We start from the raw sequence: 22,474 nt of genomic DNA, 5'->3' as shown, positions 1-22,474 counted from the left end.
CTGTGGGGGGTGACGGGGCCCCTGGGGACCTTGGGGACAGGGTGACACGGTGACAGTCATTAGGGCTCAGCCCTGGCTCCACACACTGGCTGGGGGGGCTGATGGGGACCTTGGGGACAGGGTGACAGTCCTTAGGGCTCAGCCCCGGCTCCGTGCCCTGGCTGTGGGGGGTGACGGGGCCCCTGGGGACCTTGGGGACAGGGTGACGCGGTGACGCGGTGACAGTCCTTAGCGCGCAGCCACGGCTACGCCCGCTGGACCGACATCCAGAACGACGGCGCCTTCGGGGTCATCAACGAGCCCTTCAAGGGCGAAGCCTCCAAAGGGAATTTCCTCGAGATGAAGAACAAGTTCCTGGCGCGGCGCTTCAAGGTGGGGGCTTTGCACGAGGAGGGGCTTTGCACGAGGAGGGGCTTTGCACGAGGAGGGGCTTTGCGCGAGGAGGGGCTTTGCACGAGGAAGGGCTTTGCACGAGGAGGGGCTTTGCGCGAGGAGGGGCTTTGCACGAGGAGGGGCTTTGCACGAGGAGGGGCTTTGCGCGAGGAGGGGTTTTGCACGAGGAGGGGCTTTGCACGAGGAAGGGCTTTGCACGAGGAGGGGCTTTGCACGAGGAGGGGCTTTGCACGAGGAGGGGTTTTGCGCGAGGAGGGGCTTTGCGCGAGGAGGGGCTTTGCGCGAGGAGGGGCTTTGCACGAGGAAGGGCTTTGCACGAGGAGGGGCTTTGCGCGAGGAGGGGCTTTGCACGAGGAGGGGCTTTGCACGGGGGGTGGAGGGCGAGGGCGCGGGGGTCTCGCACGAGGGCGCGGGGATCCCGTCAGGGCCTTGCACAAGTGCCCCGGGGTCACGGGGGGGAGGGGGGGGGGGGAGGTGGGTGTGGGCAAGGGGGCGGGGCTTGCGCGAGGGGTTGGGCACGAGAGCGGGGGGGGGGGGGCGGCTCGTGGAAGTGGGTTGGGGGGGGGGGAGGGGCAGAGCTGGGGGGTTGGAGACCTGGGGTCCCCTCTGGGCGCTGTTGGGTGTGGGGGGGTCACGGTGTGAGGTCACGGTGTGAGGTCATCGTGTGAGGTCACGGTGTGAGGTCACGGTGTGAGGTCATCGTGTGAGGTCACGGTGTGAGGTCACGGTGTGAGGTCAGAGCTGGGCGTCCAGAGAACTGGGTCACTTCCGGGCCCTGTTGGGTGTGATGTCATCACGGTGTGAGGTCATAGTGTGAGGGCACGGTGTGAGGTCATAGTGCGAGGTTACGGTGTGAGGTCACGGTGTGAGGTCATCGTGTGAGGTCACGGTGTGAGGTCACGGTGTGAGGTCATCGTGTGAGGTCACGGTGTGAGGTCACGGTGTGAGGTCACGGTGTGAGGTCATCGTGTGAGGTCATCGTGTGAGGTCACGATGTGAGGTCACGGTGTGAGGTCACGGTGTGAGGTCAGAGCTGGGCGTCCAGAGAACTGGGTCACTTCCGGGCCCTGTTGGGTGTGATGTCATCACGGTGTGAGGTCATAGTGTGAGGTCATAGTGTGAGGGCACGGTGTGAGGTCATAGTGCGAGGTTACGGTGTGAGGTCACGGTGTGAGGTCATCGTGTGAGGTCACGGTGTGAGGTCACGGTGTGAGGTCATCGTGTGAGGTCACGGTGTGAGGTCACGGTGTGAGGTCATCGTGTGAGGTCATCGTGTGAGGTCACGGTGTGAGGTCACGGTGTGAGGTCAGAGCTGGGCGTCCAGAGAACTGGGTCACTTCCGGGCCCTGTTGGGTGTGATGTCATCACGGTGTGAGGTCATAGTGTGAGGTCACGGTGTGAGGTCATCGTGTGAGGTCACGGTGTGAGGTCACAATGTGAGGTCAAGATGTGAGATCATAGTGTGAGGTCATGGTGTGAGGTCATCATGTGAGGTCACGGTGTGAGGTCACGGTGTGAGGTCAGAGCTGGGTGTCCAGAGAGCTGAGTCGCTTCCGGGCCCTGTTGGGTGTGATGTCATCACGGTGTGAGGTCATAGTGTGAGGTCAGAGCTGGGTGCCCGGATGTTTGGGTCCCCTCTGGGCCCTGTTGGGTGTGATGTCATCACGGTGTGAGGTCACGGTGTGAGGTCAGAGCTGGGTGCCCAGAGAGCTGGGTCGCTTCCGGGCCCTGTTGGGTGTGATGTCATCATGGTGCGAGGTCATAGTGTGAGGTCACGGTGTGAGGTCAGAGCTGGGTGTCCAGAGAGCTGGGTCCCCTCTGAACCCTGTTGGGTGTGATGTCATCATGGTGTGAGGTCACAATGTGAGGTCAGAGCTGGGTGCCCGGATGTTTGGGTCCCCTCCGGGCACTGTTGGGTGTGATGTCATCACAGTGTGAGGTCACGGTGTGAGGTCAGAGCTCGGTACCCAGACGCCAGGGTCCCTTCTGGGCCCTGCTGGGTGTGATGAGGTCATGGTGTGAGGTCACGGTGTGAGGTCACAGCATGAGGTCACAGTGTGAGGTCAGAGCTGGGTGCCCAGAGAGCTGGGTCCCCTCTGGGCCCTGATGGGTGTGATGTCATCACGGTGTGAGGTCAAGGTGTGAGGTCACAGTGTGACGTCAGAGCTGGGTGCCCGGATGTTTGGGTCCCCTCCGGGCCCTGTTGGGTGTGATGTCATCACAGTGTGAGGTCACGGTGTGAGGTCATAGTGTGAGGTCACAGTGTGAGGTCACAGTGTGAGGTCACGGTGTGAGGTCAGAGCTGGTTGCCTGGATGTTTACGTCCCCTCCAGGACCTGTTGGATGTGATGAGGTCACGGTGTGAGGTCAGAGCTGGTTCTGTGGCCGCCTGGGTTTGTTCCGGGCCCTGTTCGGTGTGATGAGGTCATGGAGTGACGTCACGGTGTGAGGTCACGGTGTGAGGTCAGAGCTGGGTACCCAGGTGTGAGGGTCCCATCTGGGCCCTGCTGGGTGTGATGAGGTCATGGTGTGAGGTCACGGTCTGAGGTCACAGTCTGAGGTCACGGTGTGAGGTCAGAGCTGGGTACCCAGACGCGTGGGTCCCTTCTGGGCCCTGCTGGGTGTGATGAGGTCATGGTGTGAGGTCACGGTCTGAGGTCATGGTGTGAGGTCACGGTGTGAGGTCACGGTGTGAGGTCACGGTGTGAGGTCACGGTGTGAGGTCATGGTGTGAGGTCACAGTGTGAGGTCATGGTGTGAGGTCACAGTGTGAGGTCATGGTGTGAGGTCACGGTGTGAGGTCACAGTGTGAGGTCACGGTGTGAGGTCACAGTGTGAGGTCATGGTGTGAGGTCACAGCGTGAGGTCAGAGCTGGGTGCCTGTCTGTCGGGGTGCGATGACGTCACAGCGTGAGGTCAGAGCTGGGTGCCCGAGTCCCCCTCCAGGCCCTGTCGGGGTGTGATGAGGTCACGGTGTGAGGTCAGAGCTGGGTACCCAGATGTGAGGGTCCCTTCTGGGCCCTGCTGGGTGTGATGAGGTCATGGTGTGAGGTCACGGTGTGAGGTCATGGTGTGAGGTCACAGTGTGAGGTCACTGTCTGAGGTCATGGTGTGAGGTCACAGTGTGAGGTCACAGCGTGAGGTCATGGGGGGAGTCACGGTGTGAGGTCACAGCGTGAGGTCATGGTGTGAGGTCACAGTGTGAGGTCACGGTCTGAGGTCATGGAGTGACGTCACGGTGTGAGGTCAGAGCTGGGTACCCAGACGCGTGGGTCCCTTCTGGGCCTTGCTGGGTGTGATGAGGTCATCGTGTGAGGTCACAGTGTGAGGTCATGGTGTGAGGTCACAGTGTGAGGTCAGAGCTGGGTGCCCGGATGTTTGGGTCCCCTCCGGGCCCTGTTGGGTGTGATGTCATCACGGTGTGAGGTCACAGTGTGAGGTCAGAGCTGGGTGCCCGGATGTTTGGGTCCCTTACGGGCTCTGTTGGGTGTGATGTCATTATGGTGTGAGGTCACGGTGTGAGGTCACGGTGTGAGGTCATCGTGTGAGGTCAGAGCTGGGTGCCCGGATGTTTGGGTCCCCTCCGGGCCCTGTTGGGTGTGATGTCATCACAGTGTGAGGTCATAGTGTGAGGTCACAGTGTGAGGTCATAGTGTGAGGTCAGAGCTGGGTGCCCAGAGACCTGGGTCCCCTCCGGGCCCTGTTGAGTGTGATGTCATCATGGTGTGAGGTCACAGTGTGAGGTCACAGTGTGAGGTCAGAGCTGGGTGCCCGGATGTTTGCGTCCCCTCCAGGACCTGTTGGGTGTGATGTCATCATGGTGTGAGGTCACAGCGTGAGGTCACAGTGTGAGGTCAGAGCTGGGTGCCCGGCTGCCTGGCTCCCTTCTGGGCCCTGTTGGGGTGTGATGAGGTCATGATGTGAGGTCACAGTGTGAGGTCACAGTGTGAGGTCACGGTGTGAGGTCAGAGCTGGTTGCCTGGATGTTTACGTCCCCTCCAGGACCTGTTGGATGTGATGAGGTCACGGTGTGAGGTCAGAGCTGGTTCTGTGGCCGCCTGGGTTCGTTCTGGGCCCTGTTCGGTGTGATGAGGTCATGGAGTGACGTCACGGTGTGAGGTCACGGTGTGAGGTCAGAGCTGGGTACCCAGACGCGTGGGTCCCTTCTGGGCCTTGCTGGGTGTGATGAGGTCATCGTGTGAGGTCACAGTGTGAGGTCATGGTGTGAGGTCACGGTGTGAGGTCACGGTGTGAGGTCACGGTGTGAGGTCACGGTGTGAGGTCAGAGCTGGGTACCCAGATGTGAGGGTCCCTTCTGGTCCCTGCTGGGTGTGATGAGGTCATGGTGTGAGGTCACGGTGTGAGGTCATGGTGTGAGGTCACGGTCTGAGGTCACGGTGTGAGGTCAGAGCTGGGTACCCAGACGCGTGGGTCCCTTCTGGGACCTGCTGGGTGTGATGAGGTCACGGTGTGAGGTCACGGTGTGAGGTCACAGCGTGAGGTCATGGTGTGAGGTCACGGCGTGAGGTCATGGTGTGAGGTCATGGTGTGAGGTCACAGTGTGAGGTCATGGTGTGAGGTCACAGTGTGAGGTCATGGTGTGAGGTCACAGCGTGAGGTCATGGTGTGAGGTCACGGTGTGAGGTCACAATCTGAGGTCAGAGCTGGGTACCCAGACGCGTGGGTCCTTTCTGGGCCCTGCTGGGTGTGATGAGGTCATGGTGTGAGGTCACGGTGTGAGGTCATGGTGTGAGGTCATGGTGTGAGGTCACAGCGTGAGGTCACGGTGTGAGGTCACGGTGTGAGGTCACGGTGTGAGGTCACGGTCTGAGGTCACGGTGTGAGGTCAGAGCTGGGTACCCAGACGCGTGGGTCCCTTCTGGGCCCTGCTGGGTGTGATGAGGTCACGGTGTGAGGTCACAGTGTGAGGTCATGGTGTGAGGTCACGGTGTGAGGTCACGGCGTGAGGTCAGAGCTGGGTGCCCGGCTCCCCCTCCAGGCCCTGTCGGGGTGTGATGAGGTCATGGTGTGAGGTCATGGAGTGACGTCACGGTGTGAGGTCAGAGCTGGGTACCCAGACGCGTGGGTCCCTTCTGGGCCTTGCTGGGTGTGATGAGGTCATCGTGTGAGGTCACAGTGTGAGGTCATGGTGTGAGGTCACAGTGTAAGGTCAGAGCTGGCTTTCTGGGCCACCTGGGTCCCCTTCCGGGCACTGTTGGGTGTGATGAAGTCACAGTGTGAGGTCACGGTGTGAGGTCAGAGCTGGGTACCCAGACGCGTGGGTCCCTTCTGGGCCCTGCTGGGTGTGATGAGGTCATCGTGTGAGGTCACAGTGTGAGGTCATGGTGTGAGGTCATGGTGTGAGGTCACAGTGTGAGGTCACAGCGTGAGGTCATGGTGTGAGGTCATGGTGTGAGGTCACGGTGTGAGGTCACGGTCTGAGGTCACGGTCTGAGGTCAGAGCTGGGTACCCAGACGCGTGGGTCCCTTCTGGGCCCTGTTGGGTGTGATGAGGTCACGGTGTGAGGTCACAGCGTGAGGTCAGAGCTGGGTGCCTGTCTGTCGGGGTGCGATGACGTCACAGCGTGAGGTCCGACCTGGGTGCCCGGCTCCCCCTCCCGGGCCCCGTCGGCGACGCGACGCGGTCACGGCGTGCGGTCAGAGCAGGGGCGCCCGCCCTCCTGCCTCCCCCTCCCCTTCCTCCACCACCCCTCTCCCCTCCCTCCCTCCCTCCCCCCCCCCCCCCCCCCCCCAAACCCCACCCCCCCCCACCCCCTTGCAGCTGCTGGAGCAGGCGCTGGTGATCGAGGAGCAGCTCCGCCGCGCCGCCTACCTGAACATGACGCAGGACCCCAGCCACCCCGCCATGGCCCTCAACACCCGCTTCGCCGAGGTCGAGTGCCTGGCCGAGAGCCACCAGCACTTGTCCAAGGAGTCGCTGGCGGGCAACAAGCCCGCGAACGCCGTCCTGCACAAGGGTAAGAGGCGGGCGGGCCGGCGCGCCCGGCGCGGGCGCCCCGTGTAGCGCCGCGCACCTCTGTACACCGCGCTCGCGGATCATTAAAGTGGGGTTCCTCCTCCCAACCGGCTCCCCGTGTATCCTTGCTCTGCGTGCGCTTCCGGGAGGCGGGTGGCGTCTTGAAGCGGGGGGGTGTGGGGGGTGGGGGGGTGGGGGGGGTGTTGGAGGGGGTGGCGGGGAAGCCGCTGGAAGGTCCCCGAAGGGTTTTTTGGGGTGTGAGTAAACCCGGAGTAAACCCGGAGTAAGCTCGGAGTAAGCTCGGAGTAAGCTCGGAGGAAGGCGGGGCGCGGCCGGAGGGCGGCCGAGGGGCTCTGGGGCGCGTAGGGAGCAGGCGGGGGCCTCTTGTCGCTTTGCGCTGTGACGTGGCTGCTGAGTATCTGTGGTGTAAGGCCGGAGTAGGGCGCTAGGGTGTCCCCTGTCCCCCTGGAGTAGGTCGCTAAGGGTGTCCCTTGTCCCCCTGGAGTAGGTCGTGTGTTGACCCCGAGTATCTCGGGGGGGCAGGGCAGGAGTCTATGCGGAGTATCCCCGTGGCCGGAGCATCCCTGGTTGCATGTGAGGAGTAAGGCTGGAGTAATGCTGATGGCAGGTCGCGGCTTTGACCGGAGTCTCCCTGGGTGTTTCCCTGGAGGATCCCTGGTGTATTGGAGGAGTAAGCGGGGTGTACTCCAGAGGAGCGCGCTGAGCCAGCCCGGAGTACCTCTGGTGGCTGCGGTGTCGCTGGAGTTTAAGCGGTTGAGTATCCTTGGTGTAGGCTTGGAGGGGTCTTGCGCGGAGGATCGCGGGGGGCTGCGAGTATCCCCGGAGTATCGGTGACGTGGCTGCAGCCTCTTAGCCCGAGCGGAGGCGAGTGCTGAGGATGCCCCGAGTAGCTCTGGCGTGGCTGTAGAGTGGATCTGGAGTAGCTCTGGCGTATCCACGGAGTATCCCGGGAGTATCTTTAGTGTGTCGGAGGAGTCTCTCCAGAGCGTGTAGAAAAAGCCCGGAGCAAGGAGTAACCCCGGAGTATCCCAGGTGTCGCTAAACGTTGGACCCTGGAGTAGCTCCGCTGTGTCCAGGGCGCGTTGACGGTGTCCGAGGAGTATGTCCGGAGTAGCCCCCCGTGTAGCTACGGCGCAGGGCCCGAGCTCGGAGTATCTCTGGTGCCCCTAAGAGCAGAGGGTCTCCCGTGCGCGGGGAGAGGAGGACGTAACGGGTGTGCCCGGGGCAGCTCCCGTGTGTCTAAGGAGTATCCCCAGAGTAAACCTGGAGTATCCCCGCTGTGGCTAGAGAGTAAACCGTCTCACCCCTCCCCCCCCGCCCCCCCTCCCCAGTGCGTGCAAGGAGTATCCTTGGAGGAAGGAGAAACCCCCCGCCCCGCGGTGTACTCGGGCCTCGCACCCCTCGCGTGCCCCCCCCCCGTCGCTCCGACTAGGTGTATCCCCCGAGTAGCCCTTGAGTAGCTCTCAGCCTTTCCCCCCGCCCTTCCCCACCCCCCCCCTCCCTGTTCTCACGTGAGTATCTCCACCCCCACCCTTCCAGTAGCCTGAGTAACCTATGAGTAACCTATGAGTAACCTATGAGTAACCTATGAGTAACCTATGAGTAAGCTGCGGAAGGCGCGGGGCGGCCCCCGGGCGCTGACGGGCCCCTCCCCGCCCCTCTTTTTCTCTCTCTCTCTCTCTCTCTCTGCCCCCCCTGCCCCGCCCCCGGCGCCAGTGCTGAACCAGCTGGAGGAGCTGCTGAGCGACATGAAGGCCGACGTCACCCGCCTCCCCGCCACCCTCTCCCGCATCCCCCCCATCGCCGCCCGCCTCCAGATGTCGGAGCGCAGCATCCTCAGCCGCCTCGCCAGCAAGGGCACCGAGAGCCACCCCCCGCCCGTGAGTCACCCCTCCCCCACCCCGGCAAACCCCCCCGCCCCCCCCCCCCCCCCCCCCCCCCCACCACCCCGGCACCCGCCGCCGCGCTCCCGGCCGGGCTGGGGCACTGCCCTGGGGACCCTCCCCCCACCCTGGGGACCTTCTCCCGCCGCCCTGGGGTATCCCCTGCCCTGGGGTATCCCCCACCGGAGGGGGGGGGGGGGGGGGGGGGCGGGGGGGAGGGACACGACACCTCCTTTTCTTGGGGACAGCCGTTTTTTGGGGTCATCGGGTTTTTTTGGGGTATCGTTTTTGGGGACGTGAAATTTTGGGGGTATTCTTTTCTTGGGGACATGAGGGTTTGGGTATATGGTTTTTTGGGGACATTCTTGGGGACGTAATTTTTTGGGGACATCCTTTTTTTTGGGGACATGAATTTTTGGGGACATGAATTTTTGGGGACGTAATTTTTGGGGACATCCTTTTCTTGGGGGCATCATTTTTGGGGACATCCTTTTCTTGGGGACATGAATTTTTGGGACATGAATTTTTGGGGACATGGTGGTTTTGGGACATCCTTTTCTTGGGACATGATTTCTTGGGGACATAATTTTGGGGGACATCCTTTTCTTGACATCATTTCTTGGGGACATGATTGTTTGGGGACAACCTTTTTTTGGGGGCATGATTTTTTGGGGACATCCTTCTCTTGGGGACATGAATTCTTGGGGACATGGTTTTTTGGGGACATCCTTTTCTTGGGGACATAATTTTTTGGGGACATCCTTTTCTTGGGGACATGATTTCTTGGGGACATATTTTTTGGGGACATCATTTTCTTGGGGACAGCTTTTTCTTGGGGACATCTTTTTCTTGGGGACGATTTCTTGGGGACATCATTTTTGGGGACATCATTTTTTTGGGGACATCTTTTTCTTGGGGACATGACTTTTTGGGACATGAATTTTTGGGGACATTCTTTTCTTGGGGGCATCATTTTTGGGGACATCCTTTTCTTGGGGACATAATTTTTGGGGACATGGTGGTTTTGGGACATCGTTTTCTTGGGGACATCATTTCTTGGGGACGTAATTTTTGGGGACATCCTTTTCTTGACATCATTTCTTGGGGACATGATTGTTTGAGGACAGCCTTTTCTTGGGGACATGAATTTTGGGGACATGGTTTTTTGGGGACATGATTTTTTGGGAACATCTTTTTCTTGGGGACATGAATTTTTGGGACATGAATTTTTGGGGACATCCTTTTCTTGGGGGCATCATTTTTGGGGACATCCTTTCTTGGGGACATGAATTCTTGGGGACATAATTTTTGGGGACATGGTGGTTTTGGGACATCCTTTTCTTGGGGACATCATTTCTTGGGGACGTAATTTTTGGGGACATCCTTTTCTTGACATCATTTCTTGGGGACATGATTGTTTGGGGACATGATTTTTTGGGAACATGATTTTTTGGGGACATCCTTTTCTTGGGGACCTGATTTCTTGAGGACATCATTTTTGGGGACATCATTTTTTTGGGGACATCTTTTTCTTGGGGACATGACTTTTTGGGACATGAATTTTTGGGGACATTCTTTTCTTGGAGGCATCATTTTTGGGGACATCCTTTTCTTGGGGACATGAATTTTTGGGGACATAATTTTTGGGGACATGGTGGTTTTGGGACATCCTTTTCTTGGGGACATCATTTCTTGGGGACATAATTTTTGGGGACATCCTTTTCTTGACATCATTTCTTGGGGACATGATTTTTTGGGGACATGATTTTTTGGGAACATGATTTTTTGGGGACATCCTTTTCTTGGGGACATGATTTCTTGAGGACATCATTTTTGGGGACATCATTTTTTTGGGGACATCCTTTTCTTGGGGACATAATTTTTTGGGGACATCCTTTTCTTGGGGACATGATTTCTTGGGGACATATTTTTTGGGGACATCATTTTCTTGGGGACAGCTTTTTCTTGGGGACATCATTTTCTTGGGGACATCATTTTCTTGGGGACATCATTTTTGGGGACATCCTTTCTTGGGGACATGAATTCTTGGGGACATAATTTTTGGGGACATCCTTTTCTTGACATCATTTCTTGGGGACATGATTGTTTGGGGACAACCTTTTTTTGGGGGCATGATTTTTTGGGGACATCCTTTTCTTGGGGACATGATTTCTTGAGGACATCATTTTTGGGGACATCATTTTTTTGGGGACATCTTTTTCTTGGGGACGATTTCTTGGGGACATCATTTTTGGGGACATCATTTTTTTGGGGACATCTTTTTCTTGGGGACATGACTTTTTGGGACATGAATTTTTGGGGACATTCTTTTCTTGGGGGCATCATTTTGGGGGGACATCCTTTTCTTGGGGACATGAATTTTTGGGGATGTAATTTTTGGGGACATGGTGGTTTTGGGACATCCTTTTCTTGAGGACATCATTTCTTGGGGACATAATTTTTGGGGACATCCTTTTCTTGACATCATTTCTTGGGGACATGTTTGTTTCGGGACAAACTTTTTTGGGGACATGATTTTTTGGGGACATCCTTTTCTTGGGGACATGTTTTCTTGAGGACATCATTTTTGGGGACATCATTTTTTTGGGGACATCTTTTTCTTGGGGGCATCATTTTTGGGGACATCCTTTTCTTGGGGACATGAATTTTTGGGGACATAATTTTTGGGGACATGGTGGTTTTGGGACATCCTTTTCTTGGGGACATCATTTCTTGGGGACATAATTTTTGGGGACATCCTTTTCTTGACATCATTTCTTGGGGACGTGATTGTTTGGGGACAGCCTTTTCTTGACATCATTTCTTGGGGACATGTTTGTTTCGGGACAAACTTTTTTGGGGGGCATGATTTTTTGGGGACATCCTTCTCTTGGGGACATGATTTCTTGAGGACATCATTTTTGGGGACATCATTTTTTTGGGGACATCCTTTTCTTGGGGACGATTTCTTTGGGACGTGATTGTTTGGGGACAACCTTTTTTTGGGGGCATGATTGTTTGGGGACATCCTCTTGGGGACATGAATTTTTAGGACATGGTTTTTTGGGGACATGATTTTTTGGGGGCATCCTTTTCTTGGGGACGATTTCTTGGGGACATAATTTTTGGGTAAATCATTTTTTTGGGGACATCTTTTTCTTGGGGACATGAATTTTTGGGACATGAATTTTTGGGGACATTCTTTTCTTGGGGGCATCATTTCTTGGGGACATGATTGTTTGGGGACAACCTTTTTTGGAGGGCATGATTGTTTGGGGTCATCCTTTTCTTGGGGACATCATTTTTGGGGACATCATTTTTTTGGGGACAGCTTTTTCTTGGGGACATGAATTTTTGGGACATGAATTTTTGGGGACATCCTTTTCTTGGGGGCATTATTTTGGGGGCCATCCTTCACCTTGGGGGCCACCCCTCGCCCTTGGGGACATCCTCAGCCTTGGGGACATCCCTCCCCTGGGGACCCCCGCTGGGGACCCTCCTGCCCCACGGCCGCCCTCTCGGAGCCACCCTCAGCCCTGGGGACACGTGGAGGACACCCCCACCTCGGGGACCTGGTGGCAGCAGGGAGGGGGGGGGGGGGGGTGTCAGGGGGTGACAGCGATGTCCCCGTCTCTCCAGACCTTCCCGCCGGGGCCCTACGCCACCCCCCAGAGCTATGGGGGCACTTTTGGGACCCCCCCGGCCGGAGCCCTCCCCCCTGGAGGGGCCAACTACAGCCAGATGCCGCCGGGCTCCTTCATCACCGGTGAGCGCCCGCTCCGGGCGGGGGGGGGGGGGGGGATGGGTGCTTGGTCCCATGGGGGGGGGGGGAGGGGGGGGGGCTGGGGGCCTGGGTCCATGAGGGGGTGGGGGGTCACAGACTCCTGGGTCCATGGGGGGGGGCGTCCCAGATGCCTGGGTCTATGGGGGGGGGGGTCTGGGTGCCTGGTCCCATGGGGGGGGGGTGGTCCTGGACACCTGGATCCATGGGGGGGGGCGGTCCCAGACGCCTGGGTCTATGGGGGGGGGGGGGTCTGGGTGCCTGGGTCTATGGGTGGGGGGTCCCAAATGCCTGGTCCCCTGGGTGGGGGGGGTCTGGGTGCCTGGTCCCATGGGTGGGGGGGGTCCCGGACACCTGGGTCCATGGGGGGGGGGTCCCAGACACCTGGGTCTATGGGTGGGGGGGGGTCTGGGTGCCTGGGTCTATGGGTGGGGGGCATCCCAAATGCCTGGTCCCATGGGTGGGGGGGGGTCTGGGTGCCTGGTGCCATGGGGGGGGGGGGGGTCCTGGACACCTGGGTCCATGGGGGGGGGTCCCAGACACCTGGGTCTATGGGTGGGGGGGGGTCTGGGTGCCTGGGTCTATGGGTGGGGGGCATCCCAAATGCCTGGTCCCATGGGTGGGGGGGGGTCTGGGTGCCTGGTGCCATGGGGGGGGGGGGGTCCTGGATACCTGGGTCCATGGGGGGGGGCGGTCCCAGACACCTGGGTCTATGGGTGGGGGGTCCCAAATGCCTGGTCCCATGGGTGGGGGGGGGGGGTCTGGGTGCCTGGTCCCGTGGGGGGGGGTGGTCCTGGACACCTGGTCCCATGGGGGGGGGGTCCCAGACGCCTGGGTCTATGGGTGGGGGGGGTCTGGGTGCCTGGGTCTATGGGTGGGGGGGGGTCCCAGACACCTGGGTCTATGGGGGGGGGGGGGGTCTGGGTGCCTGGGTCTATGGGTGGGGGGGGTCTGGGTGCCTGATCCCATGGGTGGGGGGGGTCCCAGACACCTGGGTCTATGGGGGGGGGGGGTCTGGGTGCCTGGGTCCATGGTGGGGGGGGGGGGGGGTGTCCCGGACACCTGAGTCCATGTGATGAGGGGGGGTCCCAGATGCCTGGTCCCATGGCTGGGGGGGTGGGGGGGGTGTCCCAGACACCTGGGTCTATGCGTTGGGGACACCTTTGTCCCTCGGGGCGGGGAATCACCAGGGGGGGGGGGGGTTCTCGGGGTGCCTGGTTCCCCAGGAGGGTGTCGGGGGGGGGGGGGGGGGGGCTTTGTCTGGACCCAGCCCCCCCCCCCCCCAAACACCCGGGTCCCTCCCGCAGCCGCCGCCAACGGCCCCCCGGTGCTGGTGAAACGGGAGCGCGAGGCCGAAGGGCCCGAGAAGAAGGAGCCGCGCGGGGGCGAAGTCATCTGCATCGACGACTGAGGAGGAGGGGGGGGGGCCGGGGGGGGGAGGGGAGGGGGGAGGGGGGGGGGGCGCGAAGGGCCCCCCCACCCCCACCCCTACTCCCCCACCCCACCCCGGGCCACCCCACCCTGCCCCAATCCACACACCCCGCCCCCCCCCCCCCCTCCCTGCTCCTCCTCCCCGCCCCCCTCCAAATCCAATGGAAGGGGGGGGAGGGGGGGGGGGGTGGGGGGTGGGGGGCGCACTGCCAGAAATGCCTCGTTTCACCCTAAAACGCGGTGCGGGGGTGGGGCAGCACCCAGGGGTGGGGGTGTGGTTGGGGGTTGGGGGGGTGGGGGGGGGTGGGGGTGACGAGGACCACTGCAACTATAAATATGAATATATATATATATCCCCGGTGGCGGGGGGGGACCCCGGTGTCCGGGTGGCCCCGGTGTCCTCCCCGGGGGTCCCCCCGGTGTCCCCAGGGTCCCCCCCACCCCCACCCCGGGGCTCGGGCACTTGTTTAACCGCAGCAGAATAAAACCCGGTTCCTTGGCTACGGCACCCGGCTCCGCTCGTCCCCTCGGCGGCGCCGTCACCCGCGGGGTCGTGGCCGCCGGCGCGGCCAGGGGGATGGCCACCAGGGTGGTCGTGGGGGATGGCTACGGTCGTGGCCACCGTGGGGAGGGTCAACAGTGGGGTCATGACTACCATGGGGATGGTCAACCATAGGGTCATGGCCACGGCCACCATGGGGATGGTCAACCGTGGTCATGGTGGCCACCAGCATGATCATAGGGATGGCCACCAGGGTGGTCATGGGGATGGCTACGGTCGTGGCCACCATGAGGACGGTCAACCATGAGGTCATGGCCACCATGGGGATGGTCAGTCATGGGGTCATGGCCACCAGCGTGGCCATGGGGATGTCTACGGTCATGGCCATCATGAGGATGGTCAACCATGGGGTCATGGCCACCAGCGTGGCCATGGGGATGTCTACGGTCATGGCCATCATGAGGATGGTCAACCATGGGGTCATGGCCACTAGTGTGGCCATGGGGATGTCTATGGTCATGGGCACCATGGGGATGGTCAACCGTGAGGTCATGGCCACCATGGGGATGGTCAGTCATGGGGTCATGGCCACCAGCGTGGCCATGGGGATGTCTACGGTCATGGCCACCGTAGGGATGGTCAACCATGGTCATGGTGGCCACCGGCATGATCATAGGGATGGCCACCAGGGTGGTCATGGGGATGGTTACAGTCATGGCCACCATGGGGATGGTCAACCATGAGGTCATGGCCACCGGCATGATCATAGGGATGGCCACCAGGGTGGTCATGGGGATGGCTACGGTTGTGGCCACCATGGAGATGGTCAACTGTGGGGTCATGGCCACCGGTGTGGTCATAGGGATGGCCACCAGGGTGGTCATGGGGATGGCTACGGTCGTGGCCACCGTGGGGATGGTCAAGCGTGAGGTCATGGCCACCATGGGGATGGTCAGTCATGGGGTCATGGCCACCAGCGTGGCCATGGGGATGGTTATGGTCATGGCCACCATGGGGATGGTCAACCATGAGGTCATGGCCACCAGCATGATCATAGGGACGGCCACCAGGGTGGTCATGGGGATGGTTACGGTCATGGCCACCATGGGGATGGTCAACCGTGGGGTCGTGGTCACTGGCGTGGTCACGGGGATGTCTACGGTCATGGCCACCATGAGGATGGTCAACCATGAGGTCATGGCCACCATGAGGATGGTCAACCATGGGGTCATGGCCACCAGCGTGGCCATGGGGATGTCTACGGTCATGGCCACCATGGGGATGGTCAACCATGAGGTCATGGCCACCATGAGGATGGTCAAGCGTGAGGTCATGGCCACCATAGGGATGGTCAACCATGGGGTCATGGCCACCAGCGTGGCCATGGGGATGGCTACGGTCATGGCCACCATGGGGATGGCTGAGGAGGGGGGTGACCGAGCGGTGGCTTCGGTGGGCACCCAGGGTCACTGCCCCCCGCCCCCCCCCCCCCCCCCGGGGGTGCCGAACTGGACACAACACTCCAGTTGTGCCCCCACCAGGGCAGAGCAGAGCAGAGGGGGGAGGAGAACCTCCCTCGCCCTGCTGGCCACGCTCTTCTCCGTGCGCCCCAGGATGCCGGCGGCCATCTTGGCCCCTACGGTTGCCGGCCCGTGGTCATCCCGTGGCCCACCCCGGCGCCCGGGTCCTTCACCGCTGAGCTGCTCTCCAGCAGGCCGACCCCCCAGCCCGCGCTGGTGCGCGGGGTTGTTCCTCCCCCAGCGCCGGACCCTGCCCTTGTGGAACCTCGTCACGTTCCTCTCCAGCCCACCCTGGTCTCCCCGATGGAGACCCTTCCGCGGGGTCTGCTGGTCCTCCCAGCTTCGTGTCATCAACTGGTTCGCTGAGGGTACGCTCTGGCCCGTCACCTGCGTCGCCGTCCCTTCACCTGCGTCGTCCTCCCTTCACCGGCGTCTCCATCCCTTCATCGATGTCATCGTCCCTTCACCTACGTCGTCATCCCTTCACTTACATCGTTGTCCCTTCATCGACATCATTGTCCCTTCACCGACGTCGTCGTTCCCGCACCTACGACACCGTCCCTTCATCTACATCGTCCTCCCTTCACCTACGTCACTGTCCCTTCATCGATGTCGTCGTCTCTTCACCTACGTCGTCATCCCTTCACTTACATCGTTGTCCCTTCATCTACATCATTGTCCCTTCACCTACGTCGTCGTCGTCGTCCCTTCATCTACGTTGTCCCTTCATCTACATCCTTTGTCCCTTCACCTACGTCGTGGTCCCTTCACCTACGTCGTCGTCCCTTCACCTGCGTCGCTGTCCCTTCATCAATGTTGTCGTCCCTTCACCTACGTTGTTGTCCCTTCATCGACATTGTCCCTTCATTGACATCGTTGTCCCTTCATCTACGTCATCGTCCCTTCACCTACGTTGCCGTCCCTTCATCTACGTCATTGTCCCTTCATCGACGTTGTCGTCCCTTCACCTCCGTCGTCCCTTCACCTCCGTCGTCCCTTCACCTCCGTCGTCCCTTCACCTACGTCGTCGTCGTCCCTTCATCTACGTTGTCCCTTCATTGACGTCGTTGTCCCTTCATCTACATCATTGTCCCTTCACCTACGTCGTCGTCCCTTCACCTACATCGTCGTAGCTTGATCTACGTCGTTGTCCCTTCATCTACGTTGTCCCTTCATCGATGTCATCGTCCCTTCATCTACGTCGTCGTCCCTTCACCGACGTCGTCGTCCCTTCATCTACGTTGTCCCTTCACCGACGTCGTCATCCCTTCACCTACGTCGTCGTCCCTTCATCGACGTCGTCGTCCCTTCACCTATGTCATCGTAGCTTGATCTACGTCGTTGTCCCTTCATCTACGTTGTCCCTTCATCGATGTCATCGTCCCTTCACCTACGTCGTCGTCCCTTCACCTGCGTCGCTGTCCCTTCATCGATGTCGTCGTCCCTTCACCTACGTTGTTTTCCCTTCATCGACATTGTCCCTTCGTTGACATCGTTGTCCCTTCATCTACGTCATCGTCCCTTCATCTACATTGTCGTCCCTTCACCTGCGTCATTGTCCCTTCATCGATGTCATCGTCCCTTCACCTACGTCGTTGTCGTCCCTTCACCTACGTTGTTGTCCCTTCATCGACATTGTCCCTTCATTGACATCGTTGTCCCTTCATCTACGTCATCGTCCCTTCATCTACAATGTCATCGCTTCATCTACGTCATCGTCCCTTCATCGACGTCGTCGTCCCTTCACCTGCATCCTTGTCCCTTCACCTACGTCGCCATCCCTTCATCTACGTCGTTGTCCCTTCACCTACGTCCTTGTCCTTTCACCTACGTTGTTGTCCCTTCACCTATGTCGTCCCTTCACCTACGTCATCGTCCCTTCACCTACGTCCTTGTCCCTTCACCTACGTCGTCGTCCCTTCACCTATGTTGTCGTCCCTTCATCTACGTCATCGTCCCTTCGTCTATGTCGTCGTCCCTTCACCAACATCATCATCCCTTCACCTACGTCGTCGTCGTCCCTTCATCTACGTTGTCCCTTCATTGACGTCGTTGTCCCTTCATCTACATCCTTGCCCCTTCACCGACGTCCTTGTCCCTTCACCTACGTCGCCGTCCCTTCATCGGCGTCGCCGTCCCTTCACCTACGTCGTCGTCCTTCACCTACGTTGTCGTCCCTTCATGTACGTCACTATCCCTTCATCTACATTGTCCCTTCATCTACATCATTGTCCCTTCACCTACGTCGTCGTCCCTTCATCGACGTCGTCGTCCCTTCACCTACGTCGTCGTAGCTTGATCTACGTCGTTGTCCCTTCATCTACGTTGTCCCTTCGTCGATGTCATCGTCCCTTCACCTACGTTGTCGTCCCTTCACCGACGTCGTCGTCCCTTCATCTACGTCGTCGTCCCTTCATCTACGTTGTCCCTTCATTGATGTCGTTGTCCCTTCATCTACATCCTTGTCCCTTCACCGACGTCCTTGTCCCTTCACCTACGTCGTCATCCCTTCATCGACGTCGTCGTCCCTTCACCTACGTCGTCGTAGCTTGACCTGCGTCATCGTTGTCCCTTCATCTACATCATTGTCCCTTCACCTACGTCATCGTCCCTTCACCTACGTCGTCGTCCCTTCATCGACGTCATTGTCCCTTCATCGACGTCACCGAGGAATCCATTGAATAAGACAGGCCCTGCGGGGGACACACAGGCCTCCAGCTGGAGCCACCACCACCGCTCACAACCCTCCGAGCTCGGTCCTTCAGCCACTTCCCAACCCACCTCCCGGCCCTCCCGTTGATCCCCCCCCTTCCTAAACCTCCCTACGAGGGGAAAAGGGACCTCGGGGTGTTGAAGGCCACGTTGGACGGAGCCTTGAGGAAGCTGGTCCGGTGGGAGGTGTCCCCACCGTGGCAGAGGGGTGGCACTGGGTGGGCTGGAAGGTCCCTTCCAGCCCAAAACGCTCTACAAGCCCACGGTTCTGTGACTGGGATGTGAGTGAGGCACCGCTGCCGGTGGAAACTGGGGTTAAAACATGAGGATTTGGGCACGGCGTGGGAGGGCCGAGCGCTGTCCCACGGCACCGGTTTGAGGGGAACGCCGAGGGGTTTGGGGGTGGGCCAGCGCGGGTGGGCGCTGGGTGTGGGGGAAGGAGCTGGTGGCAGCCCCGTCCTGGAGGGCAGCAGGTCGGTGGGGGCCGTGTCCCCATGATGAACCAGTCAATGGTGGCCGTGTCCCAACAGCCACTGGTTGGTGGCCGTGTCCCCATGATGAACCAGTTGATGGTGGCCGTGTCCCTGTGTTCAGCCACTGGTTGGTGGCCATGTCCCCATGATGAGCCCAGTTCCTGGTGGCCACATCCCCGTGATGAGCCAGTCAATGGTCGTGGTGTCCCCATATCCAGCCAGTTCCTGGTGGCCGTGTCCCCACGATCAACCAGTCAATGGTGGTCGTGTCCCCATGTTCAGCCACTGGTTGATGGCCGTATCCCCACGATCAGCCACTGGTTGGTGGCCATGTCCCCATGATGAGCCCAGTTTCTGATGGCCACATCCCCATGATGAACCAGTCAGTGGTGGCCGTGACCCCATGTCCAGCCAGTTCCTGGTGGCCGTGTCTCCACAATCAACCAGTCGATGGTGGCCGTGTCCTCACGATGAGCCCAGTTCCTGGTGGCCACATCCCCATGATGAACCAGTCAATGGTGGCCGAGTCCCCAGAATCAGCCACTGGTTGGTGGCCGTGTCCCAACAATCAGATGGCTGATAGTGGCCATGTCCCCATGTCCAGCCAGTTCCTGGTGGCCGTGTCCCCACGATCAACCAGTCAACTGTGGCCATGTCCCCACGATCAGCCACTGGTTGGTGGCCGCGTCCCCACGATCAACCAGTCGATGGTGGCCGTGTCCCCATGATGAGCCCAGTTCCTGGTGGCCACATCCCCATGATGAACCAGTCGATGGTGGCCGTGTCCCCGTGTCCAGCCAGTTCCTGGTGGCCGTGTCCCCACAATCAGCCAGTTCTTGGTGGCCGTGTCGCCATGATCAACCAGTTGATGGTGGCCGCGTCCCCACGATCAGCCACTGGTTGGTGGCCGCATCCCCACGATCAGCCAGTCGATGGTGGCCGTGTCCCCATGATGAGTCCAGTTCCTGGTGGCCACATCCCCATGATGAACCAGTCAATGGTGGCCGTGTCCCCACGTTCAGCCACTGGTTGGTGGCCGTGTCCCCATAATCAGCTGGCTGATGGTGGCCATGTCCCCATGTCCAGCCAGTTCCTGGTGGCCATGTCCTCACGGTCAACCAGTCAATGGTGGTCGCGTCCCCATGTTCAGCCACTGGTTGTTGGCCGTGTCCCGACGATCAGCCCAGTTCCTGCTGGCCACATCCCCATGGTGAGCCAGTGAATGGTGGCCGTGTCCCCATGTCCAGCCAGTTCCTGGTGGCCATATCCCCACGATCAACCAGTCGTTGGTGGCCGCGTCCCCATGATCAGCCCAGTTCCTGGTGGCCACATCCCCATGATGAACCAGTCGATGGTGGCCGCGTCCCCACGGTCAACCAGCCGGTGGGGGCCGCGTCACAGAGGGCGGCGCGGCGCTGACGTCACAGTGGGCAGCGCTGTCCTCAGCGGCCGTGTCACCGCCATGTCACAATGCGGGGGGGGGAGTCCCCTGTGCCTCGCGCCCAGGGGTCCACAAGGGGCCGCAGGGCGGTGGGTCCCGCACCCTGCAGAGGCGCCCGCGGGCCGAGCGCAGGGCCCGGCTCCGCCATGGCCGTCGCCGGCGTGGGGGAGCGATTCGGCGTCCCGAGGCCGCCCGGGAGGCTGGACTTGTGGGACGGGCTGGAGCCCACCTGCACCGTGACCAGCACCACCGCGGCAGGTGCGGGCCCCCGCGGCCACCCCGGGGGTGGGGGGGGCCGGGGCCGGGCGCCGGCGGCCGCGCCGCCTCACCGCGTGTCCTTGTCTTGGCAGAGCGAAGGGCCGTCTGGGACGCGGTGGCCCGCTGCGTTCGGGGGCGGCTCCTGCGGCACCAGGTAGGGCGGCGGCAGAGGGGCGGGCGGGGGGTCCCCAGGGCCCCGCCGCGGCCGGGGGCCACCCCCAGCCCTTCCCCCCCCGGCCCATCCTCACCCTCCGGCCCGTCTCTCCCGCCCGCCCGCAGGGCGTCCGGATTCCCACCCTCGGCTCCTTCGACGTGCTCCCCGCGCGGAGCCCGGCCGGCAGCGTCCCCCGCAGGCCCGTGTTCCGCCTGGCCAGGAACCTGGTCCTCGTCCACCACCTGACGGACGACAAGGACTACCTGCCGGGTAAGACGGCGGGCCCAGCCCTGCCCGGCGGCCGCCCCCGCCGCCTCCTCCCCGCTCCCAAAGCCCCCGGCCCCCTCCGCCGGGCGGGAAGGGCCCCCGGGGACGCGGCCCCATCCCTCCCGTCCGCTCTCGCAGGCCACAGGGAGCTGGAGCCCCTCAAATACTCCAAGGTGGCCGCGGCCGCCGGCGTGTCGCGGCGCAAGGTGGAGGCGTGCGTCGAGGGCACCACGTCCCTGCTCTCCCGCTGCCTGGGCAAGGGGCAGAGCGTCGCCCTGGTCCTCCGCGACGTCGGCGTGCTGCTGCTCGAGGGCACCCGGGTGCGGATGTGGTTCTACCACAGCTTCGTGCAGCGGCTGACGGGGAAGGGGAACTTGGAGAAAATGGTTTTCCAGGTGAGCGTTCGGGTCTCTCGCGTGTCCCGGCCCCCCCCGGGGCCGGGCGAGAACCCCGGCGCCACCGGCTCCCACCGCCGCCCTCCCGGGCGCCTCGGCCGCGGCGAGGCCGTCGCGCCACCCGACGGGCTCCTCCGTTGCAGGTCCCCGAGCTGCTGGACACGGTGGTGTCCCCGACGGTTCCCGTGGCCGCGCTGAGCTCCACCGGCCGCGCCATCGTCTTTCCCGAGTGAGTACCGCGGCGGGCGCGGCCCCCGCTTGGCGCGGCAGCCGGCGGCGGCGTTCGCTCCCGGTGACCCCCCCCCCCCAACCTTGCGCCGTCGGCGCCTCGGGCTGGCGTCCCGCCGCCGCGGTCGCTCCTCCAGGCCGAGCGGACGGGCCGGAGGGCGGCGTGGGGGGAGCCCTTCTCCCCCTCCCGCGGCGGCCTGCGCCCCGTTTGCCGCGCGGCTCCGTGTCACGGGGCTCCGGGGACGGGGCGCGGTGGATTGGGGCAAAACCAGGGGAGACGGGGGGGGGGGGGAAACCGACGGCCTTGGCGGCGATGCCGGAACGCGGCCGGGAGCGGGCGATCCCGGCGAGCGGCCAGGCCCCGGGGGGAGCTCCGGCTCATGGCGGCGTCTCTTCCTCCTCCTCCTCCTCCTCTTCCTCCTCCTCCTCCTCCTCCTCCTCCTCCTCCTCCTCCTCCTCCTCCTCGGCAGGTTTGTCCCGCAGCGCGTGGCCCAGCCGCTTCCCAGGGCTCTGCTCCGGGCCTGGAGACGCGTCCCCGGTCAGACGGGACGAGGAGGTGGGTTGTTTCACGCCGCCTCGGCCTCACGACTCGTCCGCTGCCCCAAAACGCAGCCCCTCGGGGGGGGGGTGGGGATTGCGCCCAGGGGTACGGCGGGAGCACCACGGCCACCCCCACCCCCCCCCCAAAAAGTCCCTCTCACCTCCCCAGCACCACCCGCCATCCTCCTTCCCAAACCCGGAGCCGACGCTGGGGTTGCGAGGGGAGCAGAACGTTCCCCCCCTGCTCCCCCCACAGCGTCTTTTGGGGAGACGCCGGAGCCCCCCAAACCCCCCCCCCCCCCCCTCCCAGCGGTGCTCTGCTGACGGGGGGCGCCCCCTCCCTGCTCCCAGGGGGGCTTCCTGGGTTTCTCTTCGCCGCCAGCCGGAGCTCGGGAGAAGAAGACGACGACGACGACGCAAAAGATGAGCTTGAGGGACCAGCGGGGGCGAGGAAGAGCGGGACGTCCGCGGGGAGGTGAGGCCGAAGGCTCGGGGCCG

General features: G+C 61.6%; 1 protein-coding gene across 1 annotated transcript in view; it reads left to right on the top strand.

The window, feature by feature from the left end:
• The window catches only part of LOC147412862 (ATP-dependent chromatin remodeler CHD3-like), a 28,253-nt gene extending 14,787 nt beyond the window's left edge, over positions 1-13,466 (top strand). Inside the window, 5 exon segments of the mRNA XM_086480936.1 lie at positions 240-372; positions 6,176-6,371; positions 8,108-8,271; positions 11,914-12,040; positions 13,363-13,466. Of these exon segments, the coding sequence (XP_086337062.1) occupies positions 240-372; positions 6,176-6,371; positions 8,108-8,271; positions 11,914-12,040; positions 13,363-13,466 (724 nt within the window).
• Positions 13,467-22,474: the final 9,008 nt, after the last annotated feature.

The sequence above is a fragment of the Leptosomus discolor genome, unplaced genomic scaffold (genome assembly GCF_034619465.1).
Source record: "Leptosomus discolor isolate bLepDis1 unplaced genomic scaffold, bLepDis1.hap2 HAP2_SCAFFOLD_188, whole genome shotgun sequence".
Classification (NCBI taxonomy): domain Eukaryota; kingdom Metazoa; phylum Chordata; class Aves; order Leptosomiformes; family Leptosomidae; genus Leptosomus; species Leptosomus discolor.
The sequence above is the reverse complement of the archived record's forward strand: the minus strand, read 5'-3'. Positions and strand labels throughout refer to the sequence as shown.